The sequence below is a fragment of the Anarhichas minor genome, unplaced genomic scaffold (assembly GCF_050575085.1).
Source record: "Anarhichas minor isolate MPS153535 unplaced genomic scaffold, ASM5057508v1 ptg000018l, whole genome shotgun sequence".
In the NCBI taxonomy this organism is placed as follows: Eukaryota; Metazoa; Chordata; class Actinopteri; order Perciformes; family Anarhichadidae; genus Anarhichas; species Anarhichas minor.
This window is the reverse complement of record NW_027466464.1, coordinates 10,562,945-10,590,346: the sequence shown is the minus strand read 5'-3', so window position 1 is coordinate 10,590,346 and position 27,402 is coordinate 10,562,945. Positions and strand designations below refer to the sequence as shown.

Sequence of the window (27,402 nt, the reverse complement as noted above, 5' to 3'; positions counted from 1 at the left end):
TCGACGTGAACTGCATTTTGGGCCTCGTTGGCGCAGTAGGCAGCGCGTCAGTCTCATAATCTGAAGGCCGTGAGTTCGACCCTCACACGGGGCAGTGGTTTTAGTGCTTCTTTGACTTGAATTATCAGCCTGGCATTTTGTCCATGTCAATGAAAACAACATCTGGCCTTCAATCGTCGACGTGAACTGCGTTTTGGGCCTCGTTGGCGCAGTAGGCAGCGCGTCAGTCTCATAATCTGAAGGCCGTGAGTTCGACCCTCACACGGGGCAGTGGTTTTAGTGCTTCTTTGACTTGAATTATCAGCCTGGCATTTTGTCCATGTCAATGAAAACAACATCTGGCCTTCAATCGTCGACGTGAACTGCATTTTGGGCCTCGTTGGCGCAGTAGGCAGCGCGTCAGTCTCATAATCTGAAGGCCGTGAGTTCGACCCTCACACGGGGCAGTGGTTTTAGTGCTTCTTTGACTTGAATTATCAGCCTGGCATTTTGTCCATGTCAATGAAAACAACATCTGGCCTTCAATCGTCGACGTGAACTGCGTTTTGGGCCTCGTTGGCGCAGTAGGCAGCGCGTCAGTCTCATAATCTGAAGGCCGTGAGTTCGACCCTCACACGGGGCAGTGGTTTTAGTGCTTCTTTGACTTGAATTATCAGCCTGGCATTTTGTCCATGTCAATGAAAACAACATCTGGCCTTCAATCGTCGACGTGAACTGCATTTTGGGCCTCGTTGGGGCAGTAGGCAGCGCGTCAGTCTCATAATCTGAAGGCCGTGAGTTCGACCCTCACACGGGGCAGTGGTTTTAGTGCTTCTTTGACTTGAATTATCAGCATGGCATTTTGTCCATGTCAATGAAAACAACATCTGGCCTTCAATCGTCGACGTGAACTGCGTTTTGGGCCTCGTTGGCGCAGTAGGCAGCGCGTCAGTCTCATAATCTGAAGGCCGTGAGTTCGACCCTCACACGGGGCAGTGGTTTTAGTGCTTCTTTGACTTGAATTATCAGCCTGGCATTTTGTCCATGTCAATGAAAACAACATCTGGCCTTCAATCGTCGACGTGAACTGCATTTTGGGCCTCGTTGGCGCAGTAGGCAGCGCGTCAGTCTCATAATCTGAAGGCCGTGAGTTCGACGCTCAAACGGGGCAATGGTTTTAGTGCTTCTTTGACTTGATTTATCAGCCTGGAATTTTGTCCATGTCAATGAAAACAACGTCTGGCCTTCAATCGTCGACGTGAACTGCGTTTTGGGCCTCGTTGGCGCAGTAGGCAGCGCGTCAGTCTCATAATCTGAAGGCCGTGAGTTCGACCCTCACACGGGGCAGTGGTTTTAGTGCTTCTTTGACTTGACTTATCAGCCTGGCATTTTGTCCATGTCAATGAAAACAACATCTGGCCTTCAATCGTCGACGTGAACTGCGTTTTGGGCCTCGTTGGCGCAGTAGGCAGCGCGTCAGTCTCATAATCTGAAGGCCGTGAGTTCGACCCTCACACGGGGCAGTGGTTTTAGTGCTTCTTTGACTTGAATTATCTGCCTGGCATTTTGTCACCTTGTGGTGTTTTTGTTTTCTTCTGCGGGATCGCTCTAATATTCCTGTCGGGACCTGCAGTTATTGCTCTTGTACTTTAGTTAATACTCACTGTGATTAGTCATTGTTAGGAATCTTGTATAGTATAAAGCTGGAATCCTAAATCAATATGACCCGTTAAATGTGGTGTTTGATTTTGCTTGATAGTTTGTGGATTAAATTACAGGACATCTCATCCAACAACCACAATCTGTGGTCTCACAAATGACTTCAAACTTCAGCACCTCAAACATAGTTTAGACAAAAATAAGACACTATAATCGTCTTATGTTGCATAAAATTACATTATTTTGCCAAGAGCATGAAATATGAAAAAGTGATTTTCTCACATAAATGCAGAGAAATATTTTATGTTGACATTTTTATTGTTTGTTATATTTTTGATGTAATATTATGCTGCATTTCTTCCTTGTAGAATTAAATCCAAAAAACGTCCTGTGACTGAGCATTTTATACATTGTAATTAAGTCAAAATTCAAGTAGAGGTTGGCATAACTCCTGTTTACTAAACACTGTCTGAACATCTTATCATAGTCTTGACGTTCAGGTTGCATGTCTCTCTGTTTACTTACTGCAGTTTCAACATTATGCAACCTTTGGAATCAGACTTCAGAGTGGAACTTTCCCATAACTCGCCCAACCTTACAGGTGCATGTCATGTGTTGATGAACAGCTGTGATGCAGACAGGTTTGAATTGCTCAGACAGGCGTGTCTCAACTCTACGATTTATCTTCCGCTTCATTCTGGCAACATGTGTATCCTACTCTTATATGTTTAACATGAGAATATTTTGCCAGAAGGTATATACAAAAACAGATCAGTAAATCAAAATCCAAGTGCTTTTTGATGCGTAATATTTGTGTATCGGTGTATTTGTGTAATAATGGCTGACTTCTACCCAACAGGTAAGACAAGCTGGTCCTATATGAGGAGATGGTTCAACTTTATCTTTGTGTCAGAACTTGCTTTGCATAACTTGTCACCAATGATTGGCTTATACCTTCCATCAAAAGGTTATTTGAATACATAAAATAGAAGCTGAAACATCTAAAACAATGAATGCTGTATTTTCTATCAGGAAAATCATTCTTACCTCAGTTTATGATTTATGTGTAAAAGGGTAAATATTAGATAATGATTTAATTTGTTGTGTATTAACCAGTAATAAGCAAATTAACAAGGAGAATACTTAATTAATCAGTCTAGTGCTGCCTTCAATTGCTTAATAAATATTGTAAAACAGAAATTCTTACCCTGGATATTTGGTTCAATTGATAATTTCCACATAAAACGCCCCATTCATAATATTGCAATTATTTAAATAATACAAAAGATTCATAACAGATTAAATACATTTTTATAAAAAAAAAAAAAAAAAAAAAAAGGTTATTCCGTACATTCCGATTTAAAAGCTGAGCCTGAACGTTGCACCAGAATGACAAACTGGGCAGAGACGCGCATGCGCAGTCGCAGTGTTTGCATTCCTCCCTCCCTCCTCTTGAGACTGACAGCTCGGTAGCTGCTCACCGGCAATGAGACAGCAAACACGGGCTCGGTAAAACACCTCGAGATGGACTTGGCGGACACTTTTCACCACTACAAAGACGGATATTATTTAGACAGCGTTGTCTGTTGACAACAGACGAAGTTATTCCTCGCCAGGATTATTTTTGTTAACGGGAAAAAGGATACTCCACGACGACTGATTTCCTGCGACATACACCGGCTAAGAAGCTTTCACTTTGAAGACCACCTGAGTAAATCTAAACTATTCTTGGCTTTTGTTGCACTAACATCTGCAAAACATACGTGTTAAATAGAGAGGTGATACACCAGGTTGTGGAAGAGCGCGGCTAATCGCTGCTAGCTTCAAGCTAACCGACGGCTAGCTGAATTTTCTTTGTTTATTTAATTTGAATCATTGAATACAGTGTTTTTAATCTATCTGACGTCGGATAATACGTCTGCAAGGAAGACTTGCGTCGTTTATAACGACACCCTTGAACGTTCAGCTTTCTAAAGGACATAAATTATCTTGACTTCTCACTTATGGCTCGTTAGTATCGCGGTACTGCAAGCTGACCCAGCTAGCTATAGCATCTGTTTTAGCCGTCAGCCACTTCTTGGCCTTTGGTAACTCATTGACGGCAAAGATGCACCACCAGGACTTTTCTGCAGAGAGTAGGAAAACGTCTTTCCACTACCGGAGAGGTAGCGGCGGTGCTCCTGCAGCCTCCTCCAGTGGAGCCAACACGGCTGAAGACAATCCCACCCAGGCTGGGTCCAATTCACCCGGACCCCCCCACCACCAGCCACAGTCCCAGGTGGCTGGCACTCAGGTGAAGAAGAAGAGTGGCTTTCAGATAACAAGCGTGACCTCGGCTCAGATCAATGTGAGCGGCAACAACAGTTTAGCAGATGACACTGAGAGTTACGATGACATGGATGAGTCACACACGGAAGACCTCTCCTCCTCCGATATGCTGGATGTGTCTGTGTCCAGGGCCACGGATACTGGTGTGCCGGAGAGAAGCTCTTCTGATGAGACCCTCAACAGTCTTCATGGGGTCGACACACCTGGGATTGTGTCTCCTAACGAGCCTCTGCACCCTCATTCCATCCCTCAGGGGTCTCAGCCACACACCTCTATGGTAAATGGGACCATGCATCATCATTATTATCCTCAGCAACACAGCCAGCCTCACCATCATCACTCTGATAGCCAGGGAGGAGGGGAGCCCTCAGTGCCGGCTCTTCCCATCGCTCCCGTGGGTAGCTCCAGCCCATCTATGGCTTCCAGAGCCGGGACTAACCACTCACAGAGGCCATCGATGTTAGATAACAGTAAACCTGCAGGTGGGACAACCCAACCATCAGCCCCTATTGCTGATCCACAGCTACAAGGCAACATGAACGTTTCTAATGTGTCTGCTGTCACTGCTGCTGCAGTTCCTCCTTCTGGGCCTGCAGGTTTTGACAACACTGGTGTGAGTGGGCACGTGGCTTCTGTTGGAGGAGGAGCAGGCCCGTCTGCTGCTGCCCTCAACACTCAAACCCAACACACTCAGACTGCTACTGGCTCTCGTTTTAGGGTGGTCAAACTAGACACTAACTCTGAGCCATTCCGCAAAGGAAGATGGACGTGTACAGAGTATTATGAAAAGGAGGTTCCACATCCAACTACGTCTGAGGCACCAAAAGGTGTCGAGGTGGCTGTAGAGATTGATTCAGGTAATGCTCTGATTAGTCAGGGCGTACCTGCTGTACAGCCACCACACACGCTCCAGCCCTACCAGCAGCCGAGCCATGACTTCACTAGTCCACAAGCCATGCAGAGCCCACCACAGGGACTGGCCCAAACCTCTCCTCTGACCTATGGTTCACCCCAGGAGGTTGTTGGTGGGGCCAACATGCAGCAGCCAGTGGCTCCTGTCACGCTCTCTACAGCAACACCACAGGCTGGTGTAAATCAGCATCCCCCTGTAATACCCCAGCAGTTGCCCTATGCTGTGGATCCCCATGGAGGTTACCTTGCCTCTCAGTTCCATGCAGGGGTCATAGCTCCGGGAGGTGTCCGACAGCCAGACTTTATCCAGCCCACCGCTCCCTTCCAGACCCAGGTCCAGCCTCCGCTGCCACATATTACAGGAATCTCTATTTCACCAGTTCCAGGGGTCACGGCACAGCCACCCATCAGCTTTACGCAGCAGCTGCCCCATCAAGGTCTGGTAGCCGCCCATGCCCAGGCATCCTTTGTAGGACAGCTACAGCCACAAGTCCAGCCCCCCTCCACTGCTAGAGTCCCAGTAGGGCTCACCCATGCCACCCACTACATGCCTTTGACTGCTCTGCAAGCTGACCTCCAGCCTCTCCTCACCCTGGGAGGGAGCTCCATAAGAACATCCCAGCTGGAGGATGCCCAGAAGCTTCTGCTGCAGCACAAAGGCCTGCTGGGTTTGCCCAGGCTCGGGATGACAGCAGGTGGAGAGGGGGCTGCAGAGGCCGGCGGCGGTGCTGCTGGAACACTGGCCCACATGGGGATGTCGGCTGAGGCCAGTGCCTTCATGGTCGCTGCTGCAGGCCTCAGGACTCAGCATGCTGACGGAGAGGACGACAGGTGAGAATGCACGGCCTGTTTATTCTAATGTAAGGTTTTCAAGTAAACATTGTAGTTCAGGCTGCTTTTCATCGTAACATTACCTCACAAATACTTTCTGTTGCACTATATTAAAGGGCAAAACGTGCAGTGACATATATTTGTCTCATCACATCATTGAAACAACCAAGCATGATGTACACAATCTGTTTATAGTGATGATACAGATAAAGGTTTTTATTCTACCACTGTAACTTTTCTGCTCTCCTATTAACAGCGTCCTGCAGCTGGTTTTGCTGAGTTTCATTCAGATCTAGGAGTCACATTTGGGCATGTTCTTGTAAAGATATCAGTGGCTGGAGTAGAAGTCTGCTGACTCACAGAGGGAGCTGGTGACTCAGCAGATGCTCTGCCGTGAATAGACCCCCTACCATCACACATCCACCTCTATCAGCTCAGGACTCTTTGTGTCGTCAGTAAGGCTGCATTTTCCCTGTTGCACTGCCTCTCACTCTCCCTTCTCCCCTCAGGTTTAGTCTTTTATTAGACACTGGATCTGTTGATTTGTACCAACCCGAGGGAACTGTGCAAGGGTTTATTTATGTGTACAATTACTCAATCCTATGTTCCTGTTAGTTTTGCTGCTCAAATGCGGTTATTGCAGTTGCAGGTACTTTATAAAAACGCACGGTTGGTCTAAATGGAGTCATTGCCCTGGAAAAAAACAGCTCCCGTGCCCCATTTGAAGACGCAGTGTTAGTCTTTCAGAGTTGTAGAGGGCCTGATCAGGAGTTGTGTTGCATGAATCTGATAAACTCTCCCTGCAGAGAGATGGAGCAGTGTTGTGGCAGCAGTCTAGTGTTACCACTGCACTGCCCTGTGTTCTGGTTTAGCAGGAGTTTCATGTTGTGAGTACAACAGTAATGCCTGCAGGCTATGGAGGGACTTTGACTGTCCGCCTCACCCAAACACCCATAACTGAAATACAAAACATAATCTTCAATGTTGTGGCTTTTATTTGAGCTGGTGGCAACAAATGCTCCCAAATGTATGTATATATCCTCACACGTCTGAGGAGTTCCATGGTTAAAACAACAGTTGCTGTGCCAGTAAACATTCCTCCAATTTAATTATCAGCACAGCAGTTCTTTGGTGAGCTGAACTGTTCATGTATTGTCAGCTGTTCACATTGAGAGCGCGAGGAACGGAGAGACGCAGGGTGCAACAACTACTGGTTTGATCTTGACGTAGTCGTATTCAGCTGCAGACAGCAGGACTGTGTTCTTTGTGGAGGCTTTTGTCAACAATTTGAGGCACGACTGTGTGTGTGTGTGTGTCTCCGTAAGTGTGTTTCCGTCTCTCCGTCTGTTTGTCGTGAATCGGCCGCTGTCCTGCAGACTGTCTGAGTGTGTCGTCTTTGTTCATAGTCATGGTCATCTCACTCTGTGATCCTGCTTTGTCTCTCTTTTACTCTCTCATATTCTCTGTTTAATCTCTCTTTATCACCCTCTCTTCTTTCTCTCTGTCTCCTTTCTTTTTGCATCATCTCAGCTGTCCGAGCTGTTCTCCTCTACCCTTTTCTTCTAGACAGTAGTCTGTTTGTCTCTGTCCACTCTTGTAACTTGTATGAACAGGTAAGCAGTCAGTGTGATCTCACAAAGTCCAAGAACAGCAACTGCGTGAGTAGTGACAGTGACGGCACAGTATGAAGGCCACTGCAGAGAGATTCTTGTTTTTTTTCTTCTGCCATTTAAATTAATACGTTCACAAATTAACACCAATTTAGAATGTCACAGATGGATTGAAACAAAGTGCTTTGTTTACAGTACAATATTTGGGTTCATGCAACTAATGATTTTTTAAATAATTTTGTCCACAGAATGACGTCTTCAAATAGTGTTTGTCTGACCAACAGTACGAAACCCAAAGATAGCTGTCATGACTTTGACAATGTGTGATCCGGCACTGCTGTGTGCGTGACGTCTTGTTGTGAAACGGCGATGTGGGCGTGTCTGTGTTTCCCAGGATGCTTTGCGGTCTGTTTCTCGATGTTGTCGGTGAGGTTGGTGTCAGTGAGAGTGCCGAAGGGACGGTGATATGAATCGGGGCCTTCGTCAGCTCCTTGTTTCTCCTTCAGCCTGCAGGTCGGTGACTTGGATAGATGCCAACACTCGTGACTTTCACGTGCACACTTCCAGTGTGTTATCCACCTGTTGGCTGTGTGATATCTCTCTCTCTCCACCAACAACTACAGAGAAATAGGACTTTTCATACAGGTTGTAGAGGATGCATTTACTTATTGCTCACCACAGTTTGCAGATGTGAAGACGATACGCACTGTAAAAAAAAACAATAGTCCTCTTTAAACTGAGTTCTATTAGCTGAAGAGCTGTTTCAAGTTGTTTTCATGCAGAAATGGAGATTAATAATATCACAAAGCACTTCTTGTGTGAGCAAGTCTGCATATTTCTTCTAGAACTGCATGTTCTAGCAAAAATAACCAAAATAACACCGTACACTCTGGTTCAGGGCATTATTTTAGGATCATTTACCTTCTATTCTAATAATAAGTATTTCCTTTAAGTGTGGATTTCCCATCTTACTCCATATCAAAGATAAATGTAGTCATAGAACATTTAGTGTGTTTTATTAGGGTCATTTATCTGTATGACCTCATCCTTTGGAGCTATAAAAGTTAGAAGTGCTATCTTTATTGATTATTTGTTCCTTCTGCACACAGCATTATCAGTTTTATAGTTTCCTGCTGTTAAGATGAGAGTTGGTCTTCTAAAAGTGAGAAGAATAACATGTTAGTTTGGTCTCTTGGTTGATTTTAATATCTCGGTATCGATGATAAACCGCCTAGTCGAGCTCAGCGGTCGTACCGGCTTTGAGTTGTGATGTTAATGCTGACACGCTTGTTTTTAATTGGCTCTCCGTCCATAACGGAGCTTTCATGAGATCCCGACAGCTAGGACCAAATATGGATTCATGATTGGAGCGACTGTCAAAAGAAGAGCTTGTGTTATTATGATGTTTGACTTGAAGAAGCTCCTTTCAGTGCCGTGGTCTGAGGATCCGAAGAGAAGCTTTAGACATTTTTCACTTTGGCTGGAGAACACACCCCAAAATTCGCTGCATTGTTTGTACACCCTTTAATGACTAATAAACGTAACAAAGACAAGAATAAGATGACACGTCAGCTTAAAGACTAAAACTTAAGCATCCGTGGACTAGGTGGACATAGTTTGCATATTTTTACATGAGATTTATTTAAATTCGAGAATCAGACTAGAGGACGTTTAAGAGATTACACATATGTATGTTGGCCTTTCTCAACAAATGTCTTCATTAAAGCCTGAAACTTTGCTGCATGATTTGTCCTAAAATGTATGTTACATTTTATATTATTTAGTCTTTGGAATATTGTAAAATATAGAAATGAAACCTGTCTGAAAGACGGGATATCACAGAGGTGCTTCACAGAGTGCTTCACAGATGTGCTTCTATGGAAACTCTCCGACTCTAATGTCTTTGTGCAACCAGACATCTTGCATTTAGCACATCATGCGTGCAGTTTATATATGCCGCGTTCAGTGTTTTGCAGTCTTGGTTTCTGTTTAATCGTGTTGTCATATGTGTTTGGATCTTTTAAATTAGAAGTCAGACGGCAGCCTTGTGAAGTCTCTTGCTCGGTTGTAATCTCCTGGATGTCGAGAGCAATAAATCACACCTGAGGGTAGTTCAGCCGTTTGTCTTTTAATGAGGCGATGAAATCACGCTTCAATAGAGATATAAACCCAACTGTCTGTCTCCTCTCTCTCACGTCGTTGTACTGCTGTTACCCCACAAGGTGGCGGTGTTGCTTCACAAATCAACAGTAGTTTATATAACCCTGACATGCTCTGACCTAAAAAGTGGAGTCTTTCCTGCACGCAATGTAGGAATCACAAAGAATCTTCAGTGCAACACACACACACACACACACACACAACTCACAGCTATCATGTGGATGCATTTGATCTGTGTTTTTTTGTTTTAGGAGACTGGTGTCCCGTTTGCTCGCCTTGTGCCTTCATGCAGAGCCGCAGATTGTTGAGAGGATGTAAAATGTGTCCGTGCATGTCTGTCTATGTTTATGAGCTCGCCCATCAGGATGATTTTTGTTCACATGCATGTGAAATGGAAGGTGTTTACGGGAGAGACGGGTTTTTTTTAATGCTGCTTTTTCCCCTCCTGGCGTTTACACCGAGGGAAAACATGAGGCAGAGGAGGAGAGGCAACGATACTAGTTTTCACCGGTCTCATCGCACACGTATTGCTGTTTTCTTTCCCTCTCAAACTACTTTTATGAGGTCGGCTTCAGCACAGGGACTCTTGCTCAAGGGCTCTTCAGCAGGACAGATGAAATCCGTCCCCATAATCTGTCCAAAATATTTACGAGTCATCTCTCACGGAAGGCCTTTCCCCTTCCAGTTACTTTCTTTTCTTTTTGAAAGAAAAATGTGACGTGACCCCTCTACCACCTGTCAGAGAAAGACATTAATCCCCCCTGAGAGTGACACTTCCTGGTAAAGAGAAGTACTAATTCTGTGGAAAGCCTCGACCCTCACCACTGTGGAAACACACACACACACACACACACACACACTCTCGCAGCATGACGCCGGCACACTGCGGAGAGCCTCGAGCAAAGTTTCTCCTCGCCGACCGTGATCTTTGTGTTTACATTGACATCGAGCCCTCACACCTTTTTTAAACAAACCCTGCGGAGCCATGTGCTGGGGGGGGGGGTCGTGATGTTTTTAATGTCGTCAGTGTTGTGTAATATTTGATTGTATAATATATTTATGTAAACGCATGGATTAGAGAGGGTAGGGTGGCTGTTGAAGCCAGATTTTATTTTTGCGTGTGTGCATACAAAGCTTTTACGAATATGCAGGCGAAGAGCTTTCTTGCCAGTTTTGGGGTTTGTAATTATGGATTAATACGACATAATTGTATCATGTTGATTTATGATTTCATCACGACATGATGCCATTAAATTATTGCTCAGTCCTATACGTTCTTATAGATTGCCTTCCTTTAGTGTGTTCGTGGGTGCATACATGCCAGAGAATAAATGATAAATCTCTTGATCTGCGAGTCGGTCATTAATCGTGTGTGTTGTTTACGTCACTTTTCTAGCTGATATATTGTGAGGATATGCTGCTTTTTGGGAAGGCAAGTTGAGGAATGTGTGAGGCTGTCGACAGCTCATCCATCACAAGAAGGCCCGTCTGCAGTGAACTAGTCGAGATGTTGGAGCTCAGCCTCCCGTCTCCCTCGTCTGTCTCTACCGTGGCCCATACGGCACAGAGGTTATGTAAGGCGTTGCGTGCAGGGCAGAGACCGATTTCACGCTCCGAAGCTCTGTGATGCCACGAGAGCTGGTTGAGTTTTGGGTTGTTCCTGCTTTGTGTTTGGGCAAAGATCAAGGGCGATTATCAACAAGCAGAGGGTTGTATTTGATTGCTACCGTTGTCCGCTTATGAATTATACCTTCCCATAATTGTCACTCTGTTCTTTTTATTTCTAAATTTGGAAGATCTAAGCACACTTCCTTTGTTTAAGTGTCTCTGTGTGTGTGTGTGTGTGCTGTGGGGTTGATCTTGCTGTCGGCATTGGCTCTCCTCTGTGTAAAATGCCAGCGTTCAAAGCCTCCCAAAAACCGGATCCCTCCAGTTTGCAAAACATAGCCTCGCACACTAAAATGGGACACACGCGAGCGCATGTCTCCCAGCGGCTTGAGGACAAGTGATGCGGAAGGTGGCTGGCGAATCACGGAGCTGATAAAAAAAATAAAAAAATAGGATGCAAGAGGAGAAGCAGTGAAACAGTATTTGATGGAGGCACATAAAAAGCAGTCCAGGCTCTGGCATCATCTGCTATAATCACCTCCCTAATTGCTTTATAATGTTCTCTGCTATCAAAGCCGCTTTACATTATCATATAACACTGCAGCCTGAGCTCTGCTTTCACTCTAACTGCACAATACAGCGAGACGGAAGTGTTACTTACACTCAGCTGGGTGCTTTTGTGGATAAAGGAAGGGCTGTGGTAGAAAAGGGGGCGTCGCCTTCTAGTGTATGGACAGCGAACACACAGGGAGGCTTTTGGGCTTCTGTTCGCACTATTGGTTCAACACTTTTCTTTTCTGGAACATTTAGCCACTGGAGCTCAAAGATATCTCCTCTGCCTTCTTAAACTCTCACCTGGAAGGTGATTATTGTGGTTTTATGTAGAGAGTATTTTGTCGTTTTGTTTTACGGGAGCTTGGTAATTGTTTTATCCACAGTTTGGCAGGGTGGAGCGCTCATTACCTAACTAATGAAGTCTTAGTGGAACATCAACACGGTAGCCTGCCCAATAAGGAAGATTTAATTTGGCATTTAAGTGACTTAAACTGAGTATTATTACGTTACCACTACTTCTCCTGACAGCATATAAGTCTCCCACGTGTAGTACAGCTTTAACATGGTGGTTAGGTAATATATGGGTCAACCCTTTGCACACGCCACGCACACTAGCTTCGGACGGACGTGGATACATAATGAATATGATGTCATGGCGTCAAGGTCTCTCGCCATTGGCTGAGCTGAATCCGTTGCGCCATCGCCGATTGGCTAAAAGTCTCCGGAACGCTCCCCTCAGACGATCTCCGAGCCTTTTGTTCCGAGTGTACGCCGACCCCAGATCTGCAAGCACACAATGTACAGATAGATATGAAGAGTTTTCAAGTGACAAATAAGAAAAAACAGTCGCTACTAATCAACGATGGTACCTTTTTAAGTCACAAAATACAAATTTTAGTGACGTTTTATTAGTTTCTGCCACTCTCCCGTTGCTTTCTGGCCCTTCGATTGTTTCTCGGATTAGTGACACATACAGTGGAGGAGAGAAAAGATGTGACCTTCACCTAATGAGGTTAATACATTCACTGCGTGCATTGAGCGCAATCCCACCAACAAACTCACCCCCGTGCGCGCACCTCGCCGCCATTTTGTGGTCCCCACAACTGCGCACCATCTTCTATCACGGTCGCCTCCTCCCTTTGTTCTCTGAAGTTATTTTTTGAGGTACAGCGTTGATGCGTTGGAGTTTTTTGTGCGCTGATCTACCGTCTAGCTAGCCGTCTTGTTTTGATCGGCTTTGTTCAGACTGTGATGCACGCTTGCGTGGGAGATAACATGGAGGTACACGTGAGCCGTGCTCCAGTGGAGACCCATACTGTGAGTGTGTGTGTGTCAAGTGTGCATCCGCTGATGAGGAGCGACTGGACGGCTAAAGACATGCTTGGTTCAACATACACATTCTCCTTAAGGAGGGGCACCATGTGAGGAATGTTTGCTGTTATGCTCGGGGGAATTTTAAGGGACCCTCTCGTCATTATAGACCGATACCAGGAGGTTTAGAGTAGGGTGTCACGCCGACGTCCATCTCCATCACTGAGGATACAAACAGGAAAGACATGAAGGAGCGAGAGGTTGCAGACCGATGGGAGTGGCTTGTAGGTGTGTGGTCATGAGGAGCTCGTCCTAATCTCTGCTGAGAGTTTATATAACAGCAGAAGGGGAGGTGACATCACAACCCACCCACATATCTCCCCTCACCATGCACCCAGTCGTCTTGAGAGTCGATGTGTGATTCAGGCTTCGTAAGGAGGATTCACGTTCCTGTTGTACGCACACACACACACCTTCTCATCCCCGTCCTCCATTGTTGGTCGGGGCTCCCCCTATGTGGATCTCCAACAGCTAAGGGGAGCAGGGGATCGGGCGGGGGGCCAAAGGGCGCAGGTCAGGAGGCCGGAGGAGGTGCAGTGGTGGTGGTGTTTGTTTTGGGGTGTTTTTAGCCTGAGAGCATCAATGAGAGAGAAGGGGCTGGGCCGGGACGCCATGGCCCTGAAGCTGCTCTTCTGGGAGCTGGAGAAGCATCTGAAGAGGTAACGATGGCTGTAGTGTTGTCACGTGGTCCGGGGGTGTAGTGGGGGGGTTCAGGTCCAGAGGGATTAAGCCAGGGGCTTTGTGTTGGTGTGTCTGATCGGTGTGGTGGCGTCCAGTTGATTGGATGTTACTCTCAGTGTGTTTGAGGACACCGTGTTCTCGCTCCTGCACATGCATGCTGTTACACTTGACTGTGTGCGGGTAGGAGAGCGAGGCTGGCTGATGTTTATTCACCGTAACGTGGACCTTCACACGTCCGGACCCAAGACTTTATATCTGGTCTGCTTTCAGTTGAGCTTTTCCCTCCAATCTCAACTGCCAGAGATAAGCACCATGTTCCAGTTCCTCAATCGATCCAGTCGGCCCATGTTTGCTTCCCTTTGTTCAGTTATCACGCCACTAATAGACTTCAGTCTCCAATAAACCCATTATTCATACAGCCTGTCCAACAAGAAATATACAACCTGTAAAAACACACATTTATCCTGCAGTGGAGTGTTTAATATTTCCCATAACAGACAATACAGAAAACATGTGACGCTGCTCCTTTTGGAAGAAAGAAAAAGGAGAACAAATGTTCATTTCCAGTTCTGTAAGATCGCTAAATCCTGTCCGAGTTCCCTTTGACCGTTAAAGCCCTAAAATACAAACGTATACGCAGGTTTTGTCTTCTCCTCCTCCACGTTTCTGATCTTCAAACTCCCATGTTGACACACTTCCACTAACTGATCCAGAGACGGATGTAACGCAGCTAAGGTGCTGAGAGAAGGTGTGAAGAAGCAACAGTTAGAGGTCCGTTAGCTCGTACTGATTGAATTAAAATGGCCAAATGTACCAAATGTGTTCAAATAAAACAATACATTTGTGATTTCCCTTAATAACTGTCTGACATTTCAGTATCATGGAGAAGGACAATACGTTGTCTCTTCTCTTTTATAGTTTTCAGACATCACGTTTCATATTTTAATATGAAATACTTAATAAAGAGCTTTAGTTTGTGGTGTGCTGGGACCAAATTTTAATACACGTTTTCATAATTAACTATTTCTTATCATTATCAATTCGTTTTTAATTATTTATTTGAATAATCCCCTCTCAGAGACAATGAAAGTGTCTCTTTTCTTCTGTTTACACCACTGCACAGACGTCAGTGTGTCCTCACGCGCGTGAGTTATAACCGACAGGTGGAGTCACTGTTTCAGTCACACTTTCTCCATCACCTGCAGTCCACATTTATAGGACAGTTTTGAGACAACACGAGACAAAATAGACGCTAAAAAAAACCAAAATGTCCGCTGTTGAATTGCTGCGTGCTCCATCGTCTCGAGGACGGTGCAGCAGGTACAGAGAGACGTTGCTGAATTATTCCCATGTTATTACCCTCTCCTCCAATCCGGGAGCCGTCCTCCCACCGCATGCATTATGCTAATGAGCTCGCGTCTGCGCCAATCGCGCGGCTGCTGGCGCTGTTTTTCCTGCATGCATCACCCAGAGAGGGAGCCGCGGTGCGCGGAGCTGCACAGCCCGCCCCGCTTCAGTCTTTGTGTGTCCCGGCTGTGAGCTCTGCGGTCGCCCGGAGAGCAGACATCCAACTGCCCAACAATAATGCGCTATTTTTCTACTTTTATACCGCTGGATTTCCGGTTCGAGGAGTCGCCTTCGGGGGTTTTAATGGGAATAGCATGAATTCCCATTGTTACACAGTGGCGATGGATCTTGGCGTTTGTCACCTGAGGAATTTCTCGATATCGTTTCTGTCCTCTGTGCTCGGGAAGGGGAGCGCGTCAGTCCGGCTTGACAATAGGTAAAGTCACTGCGCATTATCGCTGTCGTATTAGCGCCGTGCTGGAGGCTTGGTGACTTCATTTCATGCGTAAAAATGTTCAGGCTCATTGATTCTCCGCCATCAAAGCTTTCCTCGACCTCCATTTGCTTTGTTGCAGACACTAAATGGAGATCTCCTCTTATTACTAACGGAATTATTGTTTCCTCATGAAAGCTTCCACCCAGACTTTATGTATTTATACTGTTTGCAGCATAAAACCCGCAGCTTCCTCTGATCCAACCCTGCGGTGTCCTCATGCATGCGGCTTATGATCAACATCTTTCTTTTCTTCCAGCTCTTCCGGTGCGAGTGTGGTGGCCATCGACAACAAGATTGAACAAGCAATGGTGAGCAACATAAATCCAGTCATCTAATAATCATACAACCCGCACAGTGTTGGTAAATATGCCCGTTTGGCGCACAAAGGTTATGTAAAGCAGAGCGCGCTGCAGCTGTTTAGTCATGATTTAATTGCCTGTTAAATGATATTTTACGGATAACGTTATGGTTTTGTAGGGAGGAAAGTTGAGGAGTGAATGAATGAGAAGCATTATGGTGCTTTTTTTGCTTTCTACGTGAGTATTTCTGCTTATAAATCCAGCTGCTGATGCGTAAAAACCCATGATTTCCCGCATATATGCACCTGCGAAGGGGTTTCCTGCTGTCACGATTTAGACCGATGACCTCCGGCTTGCTGGCAACTTGAAATGGGCAGAGGTTCACACGCTATCCCCTGTCTCTCTCTCTTTCTCATGCATATACATAGTCGTCGTCGTCGTCGTCCCCCCCCCCCTTGCCCCGTGTTGCTAGGCAAGCAGCAGCCTCCCCGCGGCTCAGTATAAATAGCTCTGCCGGTGATAGGCTCCTCCCACTCCGGTGCAGGAACATTTTGTTCCCTCGCTGCGTACCGGGGCAGGGAGGAGGAGGAAGAGGAGGGGATGCTCAGATAATTAAACCCAAATCCTCCTTCAGCCGTCATGAGAGGGCACTGTACAGCTTTTTCTTTGTAATGATCCACCGTTTTCTGAGGAGTTCACATTGTTGTACATGCATTCCTGTTGTCCTCCTGTCCTCATGAGACAGCTGGTGTGTTCTGTGTAATAATGTGAAGTGATATAAGACGACACTAAATTACCTGTTCCACTCTAACAGCATGTCTCTGAGTCAGTTTGATCGAACTAAAAATGCAGCCAAGCCAAATATATTTAATAAAAAATAAAAACGAAGGAGACCAGGTTTAGGAAGTCAAGAAGTATGTGTGGCTCATGGAGTGTGTAATCCACTATTTTAATTATCGATTTAATCTGGACATTATTTTTTCTTTTAATTGATACCAATTTAGTCGACAAAATGCCAATTATAATTCCTCAAACACTAAAGAGACATTTTCATTTTTTTTCCTTCGTCAGTTGAGAAACTGTAACCTTCATATGATTAATGGGTTATCCACATAGTTGGTCAGTTAATTGACAAATGATTAAATGGCACATAAAAATGTAAAATGCTCGTCACAATTCCTCAGAAACAGAGATGAAGAAATTGCATCTTTTGTCTGACCAACAGTCCAAAACCCCAAAATATTAAATTTACAATAACAAATGAGAGAAGAGCAGTACGTCTTCACTTTTGAGAAGCTGGAACTAGCAAATTTGGGGGATTTTTGTTTGAAAAATGACACACAAGAGGGAAGGAAATAAAAACATGAAAAATATCAACATATCTGCAGATGAGTCTTCTGACTGATCACTTCATTGACTATATGTTCACAGCCTCAAACAACAAGATGTTTAAAAGCGATGAATTACACGACTAACCTCGTCTCTGTCTGCGTCCTCAGGACCTGGTGAAGAGCCACCTGATGTACGCGGTGCGCGAAGAGGTGGAGGTGCTGAAGGAGCAGATCAAAGAGCTGATCGAGCGCAACACTCAGCTGGAGCAGGAGAACAACCTGCTGAAGAACCTGGCCAGCCCCGAGCAGATGGCTCAGTTCCAGGCGCAGGTCCAGACCGACGGCTCCCCGACCGGCACCGCCCAGCCTCCGGTTCCGGTCCCAGCCGGGACGGCACAAGCCCTCCCTTCCGCACAGAGCTCCGGCACGTCTGCGTAACACAGAAACTGCACTCTGGAGAGCCCCCTGAGGATGAGAGGTAGGAAGGAGGAAGAGGAGGAAGGAGGAAGGAGTCGTGCCATACTGTGAACTGACTCTAGCATCAAGACCGACTTTGCCACCGTCTCGAGGAGCGCACACGTTCAACCGGAGGACGAACTTTTCTTTTGTTGCACATTTAATTTAACTAAAAGACTTCGGAGTTGCACCGACGTGTGTGTGTGTGTGTGTGTGTGTGTGTCGTCCGCTTTTATTACCTGCTCCAGACAATCGTCGTCTTCATCGTGATGACGATGATGATGAGGAGGAGGACAGTCGACCCATCGCCCAGCGGAGGAAGGAGCTGAACGAATCCCTCGCTGTGAGACCTGTGGAAAGCCATCGTCTTCGCCACACTCCCCTTCTCAACCCAGCACTGTCCCATCAGCACACACCTGACATTTTTTACTTTTTTTTTTGTTTTTTAGTGCTGCGGTTCTTGCACTTTTTGTTTTTGTTTTCTTCAATCGATTCAAAAACAGCGGACGAAACACAGATTCGCACGACCCATCTGGAATGGGAGTCCTAAAGAGTCACATTTTACTTTATGTGAAGACGAGGACGCGTCGTCTTGATGTTCTGGGTTTAGAGGGGGGGGGGGTTATAAAGAATTATTAAATGTATATATTAGCTGCGCCTCGTCGTTCACTCTGAGAACTCTTTGTTCTCTCGGAGGTTCTCGTCGCCGTCCCCCACCCTCGATGCACCCTCCCCGCTCTCGGATGGAGCATAAAACATTTACGCAGGGAATCAAAAGTTTCCTCTTTTTCTTTGTCTTGGGAAAGGTTTGTTTTTGTCTGTTTATGTTTCTGCTCTTGTTGATGTAATTAGTGTCAAAGTGATGTGTAAAAATGAATTGATGGAAAGGAAAAATAATTAGGACATGACTGTTTCTAGGTAGTACATTTTGTACAGATGAAAAAAATTCCAATTGAACTCTGCCAAGTGCCTGGTTTCCAACCATAGATACATATATACAAGCTTTTTTAGTTGTTTTATTCAAAATATGTAAATATATGTACATATATATATTATATATATATATCTATGGTTTTGCCAGGTTTTGAACTACCTGTGATGTTACTCAGGGTGGCAACACACGAGGATTATTTACTGGACGTCAACGCTCCGCTGACGTCGCTTAACTTCATCTGGACTGTTTCACCGTTTTGGGGACGTGTGATATCGGTCTTTTTTTCGTGAATAATCGTGGTTTCTTTTTTGTTGTTTTTTGGTCTTTTGTTCAGTGTTTTGAGTTGCTCGTTGTGCAAATTGAGCGCTGAACACAACAAGACAATTGGCAACACAAAGAAAAGAAGGAAGATGCCTAGCAGACGTATGTTGATGTTTCGTGCATGTTCCTCAGCCCATCACAAATGTGACGTTACAATTGCACTAGACAGTTGCACCTCAAATAAAAAATGAAAACAAATAAGTAAAAAAACTGGACTCTTTTTCAACAATGTCGTGGTTGTATAGAAGTATATAGATAGAAGTTAGATTTTAGTCATAAAAAGACCATTAACGTATGACTTTTCTCCATTTAGAAACTATAAACTCTGGATTTAAATCATTAAATTGATGCATAAATGTAGTTTTCCCTCAAATGAACCATGTTATCCCACATAAACTAATAGCTAATAAACATCCCTCACTGCCTCCCAGTTCACCCACACAAATCCCACTTAAAGCATGAATGGCTGCGTCCTCCATAGACCTCAGCGCACATGCGCAGAAGTGTACCAGCGTGTAAATATTTACTTAAACATCGACCTCTCATTGGTTACATACGACCGAGCCCCCTCCAGAGCCGTCTTACGGTTACTCCGCCCACCGCACGTGGACCTGCGCTCTCGTCGACGACGCGCGAACGGGAGCGCGCAGATATGTGGGACGACGACGTCACATGAAGGCGATTATAGGAGCTGAACATTACGTGTGTTTGTGTGTAAAACACCTTAAACAGTAGTATTTAGCTCTGTTTGTGTTTATCCCATAATAATAAAGTATTTTTAATAGAGCATTCAAAACTAGGGATTGCAAAAGTGCTTTAAAATAGAAAAAGAAAATGTCTAAAAGTACTTTCATACATGTAAACATACTTTATCTGTAAACATGAATACACAGTAAAGTCTGCCTTTTAATCTCAGAGACTTCTAGTTCTGCTGTGATGTTTCTTACTATAAATCGTTTTGTTAATCTTCTCCCGACATGTACAGATGCTACAGTTTATGTTCTGCAGACTTAAGCTGCTGATACATCTGACAGTATAAAATCATACTTGTATAACCCAGACCATAACGTCACCGTTTATTCTGTATACTAACATCAGTGCAGTTTAAAAAAAGTTAGATAAAAGTTAATAAAACTGAAGATTGTAACCACTTAATATGTAATAATGCACCCATACAATGGGATGCAGCAGACTGTAACACTAGCTATATACTAACATAGGGTTGTTCTGGTTTATCCCATTTATTTTGGCATTTTTGATTAAATTCTCTCAAATCTAACGTGTAAAATGAAATTTCCTCTCAATTCAGGCGATTAAAAACTATTTTATTTTAGAGTTTCTTAGTTGTTTTAATGAAAAGAAACTGCTTAATGTGATAGTTTTTGTTTTTTACAACTCTGGTTGAAGTTTGACCTGCGGCTACAATGAAGAGCTTTAGTTTGTGGTGTCCTGGGACCAAATCTAATTAATTGAGGTCTTTAATCTAGTGTAAATCTATTTAGACGGCCTCGACCTGGCCTCCTCCCGCTCCTCAGGTCAGTCTGATCCCAGACCTTGACTGGCTGGCTCGGTGGATCAGACGCCACGTGGCGACAGAGCTCCTCTCCAGATGGCACTTTCACAAATCCCGTTTCATTGACAAAAGGTGTTTTCTTCAAGCACGCCGCCGCCGGGACAGGATGTTCTCCGAGGCCGAGGGATCACACGCGGATTAACCTCGTCTATTTGTGCCGCTGCTGATGTTTGGAGGCACAAATATAGAAGAGAATTATTTACATTGCGTGCTGTGATCCATCCAGTAAAATCTTTAGGCCTGCTGGCATATTTAAGCGGTTTATTAGTGTCCAACCAGAGGTGTTATTGACAAGAGCGCACATAAAATGATATCCTCACAACCTCTGTTTCCGGCCCAATGTTTCCAGACATACAAAGACCACTGTGCCCCAAAATCAACCCTAAAAATCCTCTTTACACCCCCTGAACTGGACCCCCCACTGAGAAAGCGGGTGGCCTGCTGGTTAAACCCTGAGCATCCCCCCCCCCCCCCCCCCCCCCCTCCCCTACATGGGGTAAAGCCTGTCTAGGCATCAGAAATACGCTTTGTACACACAGAGAGAAAAACCTGATAACAACACTCTCATCGCTGCGAAATCCCAAATATACACTGCGGATGAAACCAGATTTAGTAGTTGAGTTAAGAGGAAACAAACTAAAGCATGTGACCACACAGCAGGTGATTTCACACACAGAAATAAAACTGTCGTGAGCAAATAGAGTGACGGTTTCAGACAGAATGCTTGACCCAATAGCAGCAGTGATGAGAGCCGGTTAGATCCTCTAAATATTAAAGGTTCGGTCCTTTTGCAAAAGGGAGAACAACATCTGCACATGTGCACTCAATCAGAGCTCACATCTGAACATCCGGTTACACACAGAACACAGACGAAGGGTGAGTCGCTGGATGAACCACGTGGCACTAACAGGAGAAACCCTGGAAACATGTGGACGTTCCTGCTCATTACCAGCTCTACTGCTCCATGTGATGTGAGTTATTGTTACCATGTCTCTTAGGGCCACATAAACCAGCGATTTCCTGCAGAAAACACCCAGAGAGGGGACAGGAAGTGTTGCAGCGTTTAGTTTAACTGGAACGAACCCCAGGCACAGAAGCTACTCTTTAAGACAATAATTCAAAATGATGAAAACTGGCAAATAGCACTCACTAATCCATACGCATAGTAAGGAATCCATGTTGCTCTTTCGGAGTGCAGATAGAGACCTAGAGGTCACAGAACAGTTTGTTCTCATATCTCCTCTATTCTCGGCAGTGGACTTCCTCCTCTAATCTCGTCTATTATTGAACATTAGGACAAAAATATTGAGTCTAGAAGATGTTTGCTCACGTTTTTTCATTCACAAACAACAACATCTGCACAAACAAAGGGCCTTGACGGATGAAACTGTTTTGCTTAATGCGCAACCAAACGTGTCAGGACTGAGCTGCCGTAGATGAAACTAAAATAAGCAAATGTTATAGATGGTGGAGGAAAATATTTGGCGCCATGTTGACTCTTGTTTGTGCAGATAAAATGAATTATTTTTCAAATCAAACTGAGAAAATATCCTAAAAATAGGACCCGAGCCAATCTGAAGATGATACCACTGACTTGCAAACCACACACACACACACACACACACACACACACACACACACACACAGTATTTAATGGGGATTTGGTATTTTGTTGGGAAGCTTATGTTCAGTGTTCCCTGTCCTCGTCTGTCCTCCACCCAAAGTCACATTTGTCGGAGGCACGTGCCACCGCCGCCCAGCGAGAGTCCTCTGAAATTCCAAAAACAAACCGCAGACGGAAGCACGGGGAGAGAGAGGCCCGTCGCTGGCGTCCCACTGTGAGAGAGGGGGATTACGGGGGATTACGGCCCTCTCTCATCCTCCACTTGTCCTCCCCTCAGCACCTTGTCAAAACAAGAGAAAGTTCCCCTCAAATCTCTTTCAGACACACAACAGATCAGTGAACCCGACTTAATGATTTCTCTTCCCTCACTCAGCTGATTGTGTTTCTTTACCGCGTACATCTGGTTTTGCTGGTTTTCTAAAACGTCTGCGTCATCGTGAGAAAGCAGTTTCATTCATGGTGCGCGCGTGGGCAGAGTTGAGATTAATAAACGTCAACGGGAGACCATCAGTCCTGAATTTACTGCTTGTTGAATCATGTCATTTGGTGAATCTTTGCTAGCCTGCATCGTTAAGTAATTCACATTGTGAGAACAAGAAAACATCTCAGTAATTGTTGCGTGTGTTACAAAGGGATGAGGAGGAAGTTAAACTAGACAGCTGTAGCTGTAAATTATTTGAATTCTTTGTTTCTTTTGGCTGACACACATTTGTATGCGTCTGTGCAGCCAGACAGTCATTACACCGCTGTGGAGCTGACACAGCAGGAGGGACGGCAATGACACATTTCACGTGTGCTGGAAATCCAAAGTTTCTCCTTTTTCTGCATATTCACCACAGCTGGTGTGTTTGAGCAGCTGTGCAGCAAATGGTGGACTAGAGGCCGAGGCTTGTTAAAAGCCAATGCAGGTCTAGGACCCTAGATCAGCCCAGATACGGGACGCGTTGAGTAAATAAGCAGTTGAAGGCCTCATCTGGCCGTCTGTGCGGACACATCTGCAGGAGAAGCTCACAAATCCTCCTTTTTGTTTGCGGGGGGGGGGGCAGTGGGTGTGCTCAGTGTGCAGATAATTTGACACAGTGGAGTTAAACAAACCGTCGTGACTTTTCCCTAAAAGCATATTTGTTCTGCGATCATCTTAACTGATAGATGGAGCTGATCCGTGTCAGAGATTTACTCCCCAGTGTGTTTTAATCCTCTTTCATTGCTTCTGAAACTCTTATTTCTGCGTATCATCCACGTCCTCGAAACCCTCCTTCATCCAGCGTCTGGTACATCGTGTACAACCAGATCTAAACACGCGCTGTCTGAGGTCAGCTTCCATCACTGCGGTGCTTCCCGTTTCTGAGACGGGAAGAGAAATCAGCCGCCTCCTCTTCTCACCTCACCCCCGGTTTCCACTTCCATTATCTTATTTTAAAAGGGCAGTGGGAAGACATGCAATTTCAACAACCTATCACCATCATTATGTGTCATTATACTTACAACACTGTCCTGCAAATGGCATCTTCATCTTTATTTGTTAGTCTTGAGACAAACAAGGAATGGACGTTGATTCTAATATGGTAAACGATTATGGCTTTTCCAAACCAACTGTCATGGCCTCTTAAATGATGACATGGATATTAAATCAAGGAATAAATCATTAGCAGTGGCGCTCCACCTTTCATACACGCACTTTAATATTAAATCAGGCTTCTATTTAATTATTTACAGTCTGGTGTCTGAAGATAAAATGCCCCCCCCCCCCCCCCCCCTTCCATTAAATTCTCTCCTCCTTAAATGTGTGCTTCTCCCTCACGTTCTCAGCTCCGGGCAGCGACACGTGGAGCAACATCAGCAGGAAGAAAACGCAGGCGGAGGCGAGAAACAGAGAGGAGCACCAACACAGTGGAGAGAGAGAAACCTGCCGTCTCTCAGGTGTGACATTCACAGCTAATTATTTCCCTTGATGCACAGCGTCCATCTGCTGAATCACTGCAGCATCTGGCACGAGAGACGATGCTGCAGTGACATCACCATTACTGTCAAAGACAAATCGAGAAACGAGGAAAACACTGGGCATTGATTGCCTTTTTTTGCCTAAATAATCCCTCTTCTGAACTGAATTACACCACATGGATTGATACAAAGATATGCTGCGTTGATATGTAGGTCAAACCCACTGTTGGAAACACAGTTTACCCCCCCCTCCTCTCTTTAGGCTTCGAGAAGAACAGGGTGTTCTAGGACATATCGTATACAGCTGACTCGCACGCACACGCACACACCAGCATGCAGCTGCCCCGCCTCGTATATACACAGATAGACAGACGTTTCTATTATTTGCATTGTATCAGCACACTGTGTCCCCATCGAAGAGAGCAGGTGCAGCATTAAATACAAGTATCAGGAGTGAGAAATAATATATTGTAACGTGAGGTGAAGTAAAATACAGATACATCTCTGTTGTTCTTTAAATAGTTTCTGCACATGTGCAATGTCATTTGTCACGATTGATTTAAAAGCACGCTCAGCTTCCAGACTAATTCATATCTCCTCTCGCTCTGCACAATGTTCCCAAACAAGATCTTATTTCCCTCCTTTATCCGACACTGACACAAACGCTGTATTTGTAACTTTAGAAATGTGGGAGCTGAAGGTTCGTACAACTCACACCGACTCTCAGACTGATGAAAACGTACACAAAGAAGCACACATTGAGGCTTTGAGAGCAAACAAAAGCAGAGGAGGGGTCAGTGTTTCAGCAGCAGGCACGATAGAGCAGAGCGTGGGCAGAGTGTGTAAAATACTGTAGATCTCAACCGCTTTTGAACAAGAAAATCGCTGACTTTTCCAGGCGTTCACCTGCTCGGCGTGTCTGTTTTGTCGCTCTGTGTGAATTGTCATTCTGGCAACACAAAGTGCCAAAGCCAACAAGACATAAGCTGCTGTCACGGCTTACAAAGACGCTCGAATATGAAGAAAAAGATGCGACAGAAAAGCTTGTAATGCGACACCTTTTTAAAGATTCACCCCCCCAAGGGAGTCTCTCTTAGTGGCTGACATGCTGGTATGAAACACCTCAGCATTGTGAAATAATCAGCTAAAATGTGCTTTGACGTTTACTGCGATGGGTGTGTTCTACTTCATCTTGGACTCCTCACTGACCTGCAGCCACTCGGCCCGCTGACGCTCTCTTCTTCTAAAATAAACACACCGGCAGGAAAAAGGCAAATATTAGCGTCTAAACACCCACACACACCTGGTGTACAGTACCGAGTGGTAAACAAGCGGCCTCTTCACAAGCGGGAGTTGAAAAGGGCTGCTGGGTTTGTTTGCATGGTGTGTTTATCTCTGGTCTGGAACCCTTATTTAAAGTGACATAAGAGAAGCACAGCCATAAAGCGTGGCCACTCGGTTTATCATTATCTTTGCAGCCTGCAGCGAGAAGTATGCTGTAAATGTCCTATTTTTAACCTATTTGTAGTGTTTGAAAAAGGGGATCCTGCAAAATTAACTTCCTTCTTATAGAAAAAAACCAACTTGTCCTCAGCCGAGGGGTGAGCTTTGTGTTTTTTTGTTCTCCGTCATAGAGGAACATCTTAGGAACAGAACAGGGTGGGTGGAGGGGAGGATGTTCATGGTTTTCATTGGCGATGTTTGATGCCTTGTGAAGAAAGAGGGTGAACAAAAAGCCTGCTGTAGAGTGATAAAACTGCAGCTGTGGTTTCTGTTTGAGCGGGAATAAACAGGGAACAGTATGTACGGGACGGTGCAGAGCTTTTCCATCTCTGTATGTGAGAGAGAATAAAAGACACTGGGAGAGAGAGAGAGTATATTCAAGTTCCACTTCCTTCCCACCATTGCTTCCTTCTCAGTTTCATTCATAATTTAGCATCTCACTGCTCTGCCTGCAATTAGGGTACAGAGGGGAAACGAGTCCAGGCAAGCCCTCTGATCTTGCTAGCACGCACACTTGTCCTTGTGACGTAATGCTCGACCCGGGACTCCCTGCTGCTCCCCTTAACTGCCCTACTTTGTAGCTGCGGAGGAAATTAACTGACTTTGGGATCAGAATACAGACGCCAGCTGCATCATGAGCCAGTGTTGGGAAGTAACTTGCTATATTTACTCTATTCCTGTACTTCTGAGGTACTTTATGCTACTTTGTACTCCCTCCATCACCACGATCAGAGCTGGAGGATTAAAAGTGCTGAACAGCCTTTACAAACATGACTCACTGCTGCGTGGGTGGGTGAGAAGCACAGACTCTGCCCGCCTCCACATGTACATTTTGGCAGGGGGACCAAAGACATAAACAGAATACTGTATATGTATATATATATATATGTGTATATTCCTGTGTGTGCAAATGGATTCATGATTCATTTGAGTCTAAATGAATCCCTATAAGTCACGATTCCTGTCACAAGTGGTCACGCGTCTCTCAGCGAAGCTGCCCACATGTGTTCAGTAATGTAAGCTGGTTTTAGGACAAAGACTCGCTGAATGTGTCCTAACATGCGTTTTTAGAAAGAGTCTGCCAGCCGTGGATACCAGTGCGTTAGAGTGTGTGTTAGTTTGTTTGCATTGCTCAGGTAGCGGGGTGTGGCTCCGTTATGGGAGTGTGTGTGTGTGTGTGTGTGTGTGTGTGTGTGTGTGTGTGTGTGTGTGTGTGTGTGTGTGTGTGTGTGTGTGTGTGTGTGTGTGTGTGTTAAAGGTTTCGTTTATTACATCTATTTTTGGCCTGGGCTATTTCCTGAAGTCAAGCGAAACCTTTTAGACATGTCACGCTATTAAGTTTACAATTCCCACATTCCTGATGCAACGTGTCACGTGAAGCCCAGCCACACCCTTTAATAGCTCTGCACACCTTCACCTGGTTTCTTTGGAAAATGAACGCCCTCGTTACCGAAGAACTCAGAAGATTTTAATCATCAATCAATCACATGCTGACAATAATTACTGCACGTCAATGTGAAAATAAGGCGAGGATGTTTGAAGTTGGTTTCGAGGTCAGCGGGGTCTGTCGGTAAACTGGCAGGCTGGTGTTGTTTAGTCTAACCAGAACCAGTGGGAGCAATTAGAGGCCAGCGGAGTCACTGGTTCCCCCCCCGTGTCTTCTGAGGGATATCCCTCCTCATCTCTTTTTAATTTGGCTGTCCACACACTTTGTTTCCCCCTTCCCTCTTGCACAAACACAGACGTAGAGCTGTCCCATGAGTCAGGATTAATCAGCTTTGTGGGACGGACCCTTCTCTTGAGTTGCCTGGATAACTTTACAGAGACGGTAATTACTTGCACAAACAAAAGAAGGTCAATAAACTCCCTCAGGTCTCTGGAGG

General features: G+C 45.1%; 1 protein-coding gene, 1 long non-coding RNA gene and 8 other non-coding genes across 16 annotated transcripts; 9 read left to right on the top strand and 1 right to left on the bottom strand.

Annotated features, from left to right (window-relative positions):
- Positions 1 to 21: 21 nt before the first annotated feature.
- Positions 22 to 94, top strand: trnam-cau (transfer RNA methionine (anticodon CAU)). Its single transcript has one exon. It is a non-coding gene; the product is annotated as a tRNA-Met (tRNA).
- Positions 95 to 197: 103 nt separating this feature from the next.
- On the top strand, positions 198 to 270 carry trnam-cau (transfer RNA methionine (anticodon CAU)). Its single transcript has one exon. It is a non-coding gene; the product is annotated as a tRNA-Met (tRNA).
- Positions 271 to 373: 103 nt separating this feature from the next.
- On the top strand, positions 374 to 446 carry trnam-cau (transfer RNA methionine (anticodon CAU)). The gene has a single exon. It is a non-coding gene; the product is annotated as a tRNA-Met (tRNA).
- A 103-nt stretch (positions 447 to 549) lies between these two features.
- trnam-cau (transfer RNA methionine (anticodon CAU)) lies at positions 550 to 622 on the top strand. The gene has a single exon. It is a non-coding gene; the product is annotated as a tRNA-Met (tRNA).
- Positions 623 to 725: 103 nt separating this feature from the next.
- On the top strand, positions 726 to 798 carry trnam-cau (transfer RNA methionine (anticodon CAU)). The gene has a single exon. It is a non-coding gene; the product is annotated as a tRNA-Met (tRNA).
- Positions 799 to 901: 103 nt separating this feature from the next.
- trnam-cau (transfer RNA methionine (anticodon CAU)) lies at positions 902 to 974 on the top strand. The gene has a single exon. It is a non-coding gene; the product is annotated as a tRNA-Met (tRNA).
- Positions 975 to 1,253: 279 nt separating this feature from the next.
- trnam-cau (transfer RNA methionine (anticodon CAU)) lies at positions 1,254 to 1,326 on the top strand. Its single transcript has one exon. It is a non-coding gene; the product is annotated as a tRNA-Met (tRNA).
- A 103-nt stretch (positions 1,327 to 1,429) lies between these two features.
- trnam-cau (transfer RNA methionine (anticodon CAU)) lies at positions 1,430 to 1,502 on the top strand. Its single transcript has one exon. It is a non-coding gene; the product is annotated as a tRNA-Met (tRNA).
- A 1,568-nt stretch (positions 1,503 to 3,070) lies between these two features.
- LOC142952677 (TSC22 domain family protein 1) lies at positions 3,071 to 19,088 on the top strand. 7 transcript variants are annotated; one of them, XR_012954700.1, is made up of 3 exons: positions 3,071 to 5,709; positions 5,966 to 6,164; positions 15,794 to 15,841. XR_012954700.1 is itself a non-coding variant. In XM_076094542.1 (3 exons), the coding sequence occupies exons 1-3, from the start codon at positions 3,746 to 3,748 to the stop codon at positions 17,603 to 17,605; spliced, it is 2,286 nt and encodes a 761-aa protein (XP_075950657.1). In that variant the 5' UTR covers positions 3,074 to 3,745; the 3' UTR covers positions 17,606 to 19,088. The 7 variants fall into 7 exon arrangements, 6 of the variants coding, with proteins under 6 accessions (XP_075950658.1, XP_075950657.1, XP_075950662.1 ...); XM_076094542.1 differs by lacking the exon at positions 5,966 to 6,164 and adding an exon at positions 17,336 to 19,088 and having other exon boundaries at positions 3,074 to 5,709; positions 15,794 to 15,845; XM_076094547.1 differs by lacking the exon at positions 5,966 to 6,164 and adding an exon at positions 17,336 to 19,088 and having other exon boundaries at positions 5,701 to 5,738; positions 15,794 to 15,845.
- Positions 10,483 to 20,103, bottom strand: LOC142952678 (uncharacterized). Its single transcript, XR_012954701.1, has 2 exons — positions 17,313 to 20,103; positions 10,483 to 12,425 (listed from the first exon to the last, which is right to left on the bottom strand). It is a non-coding gene; the product is annotated as an uncharacterized LOC142952678 (long non-coding RNA).
- Between the last annotated feature and the right edge of the window lie 7,299 nt (positions 20,104 to 27,402).

Excerpts from the sequence above, each read along its gene's own strand:
- LOC142952677 (XM_076094542.1), top strand. The coding sequence starts at position 3,746 with ATGCACCACCAGGACTTTTCTGCAGAGAGTAGGAAAACGTCTTTCCAC. Across the intron at positions 5,710-15,793 it reads GCTGACGGAGAGGACGACAG|CTCTTCCGGTGCGAGTGTGG; the intron begins GTGAGAATGCAC and ends CTTTTCTTCCAG. Across the intron at positions 15,846-17,335 it reads ACAAGATTGAACAAGCAATG|GACCTGGTGAAGAGCCACCT; the intron begins GTGAGCAACATA and ends CTGCGTCCTCAG.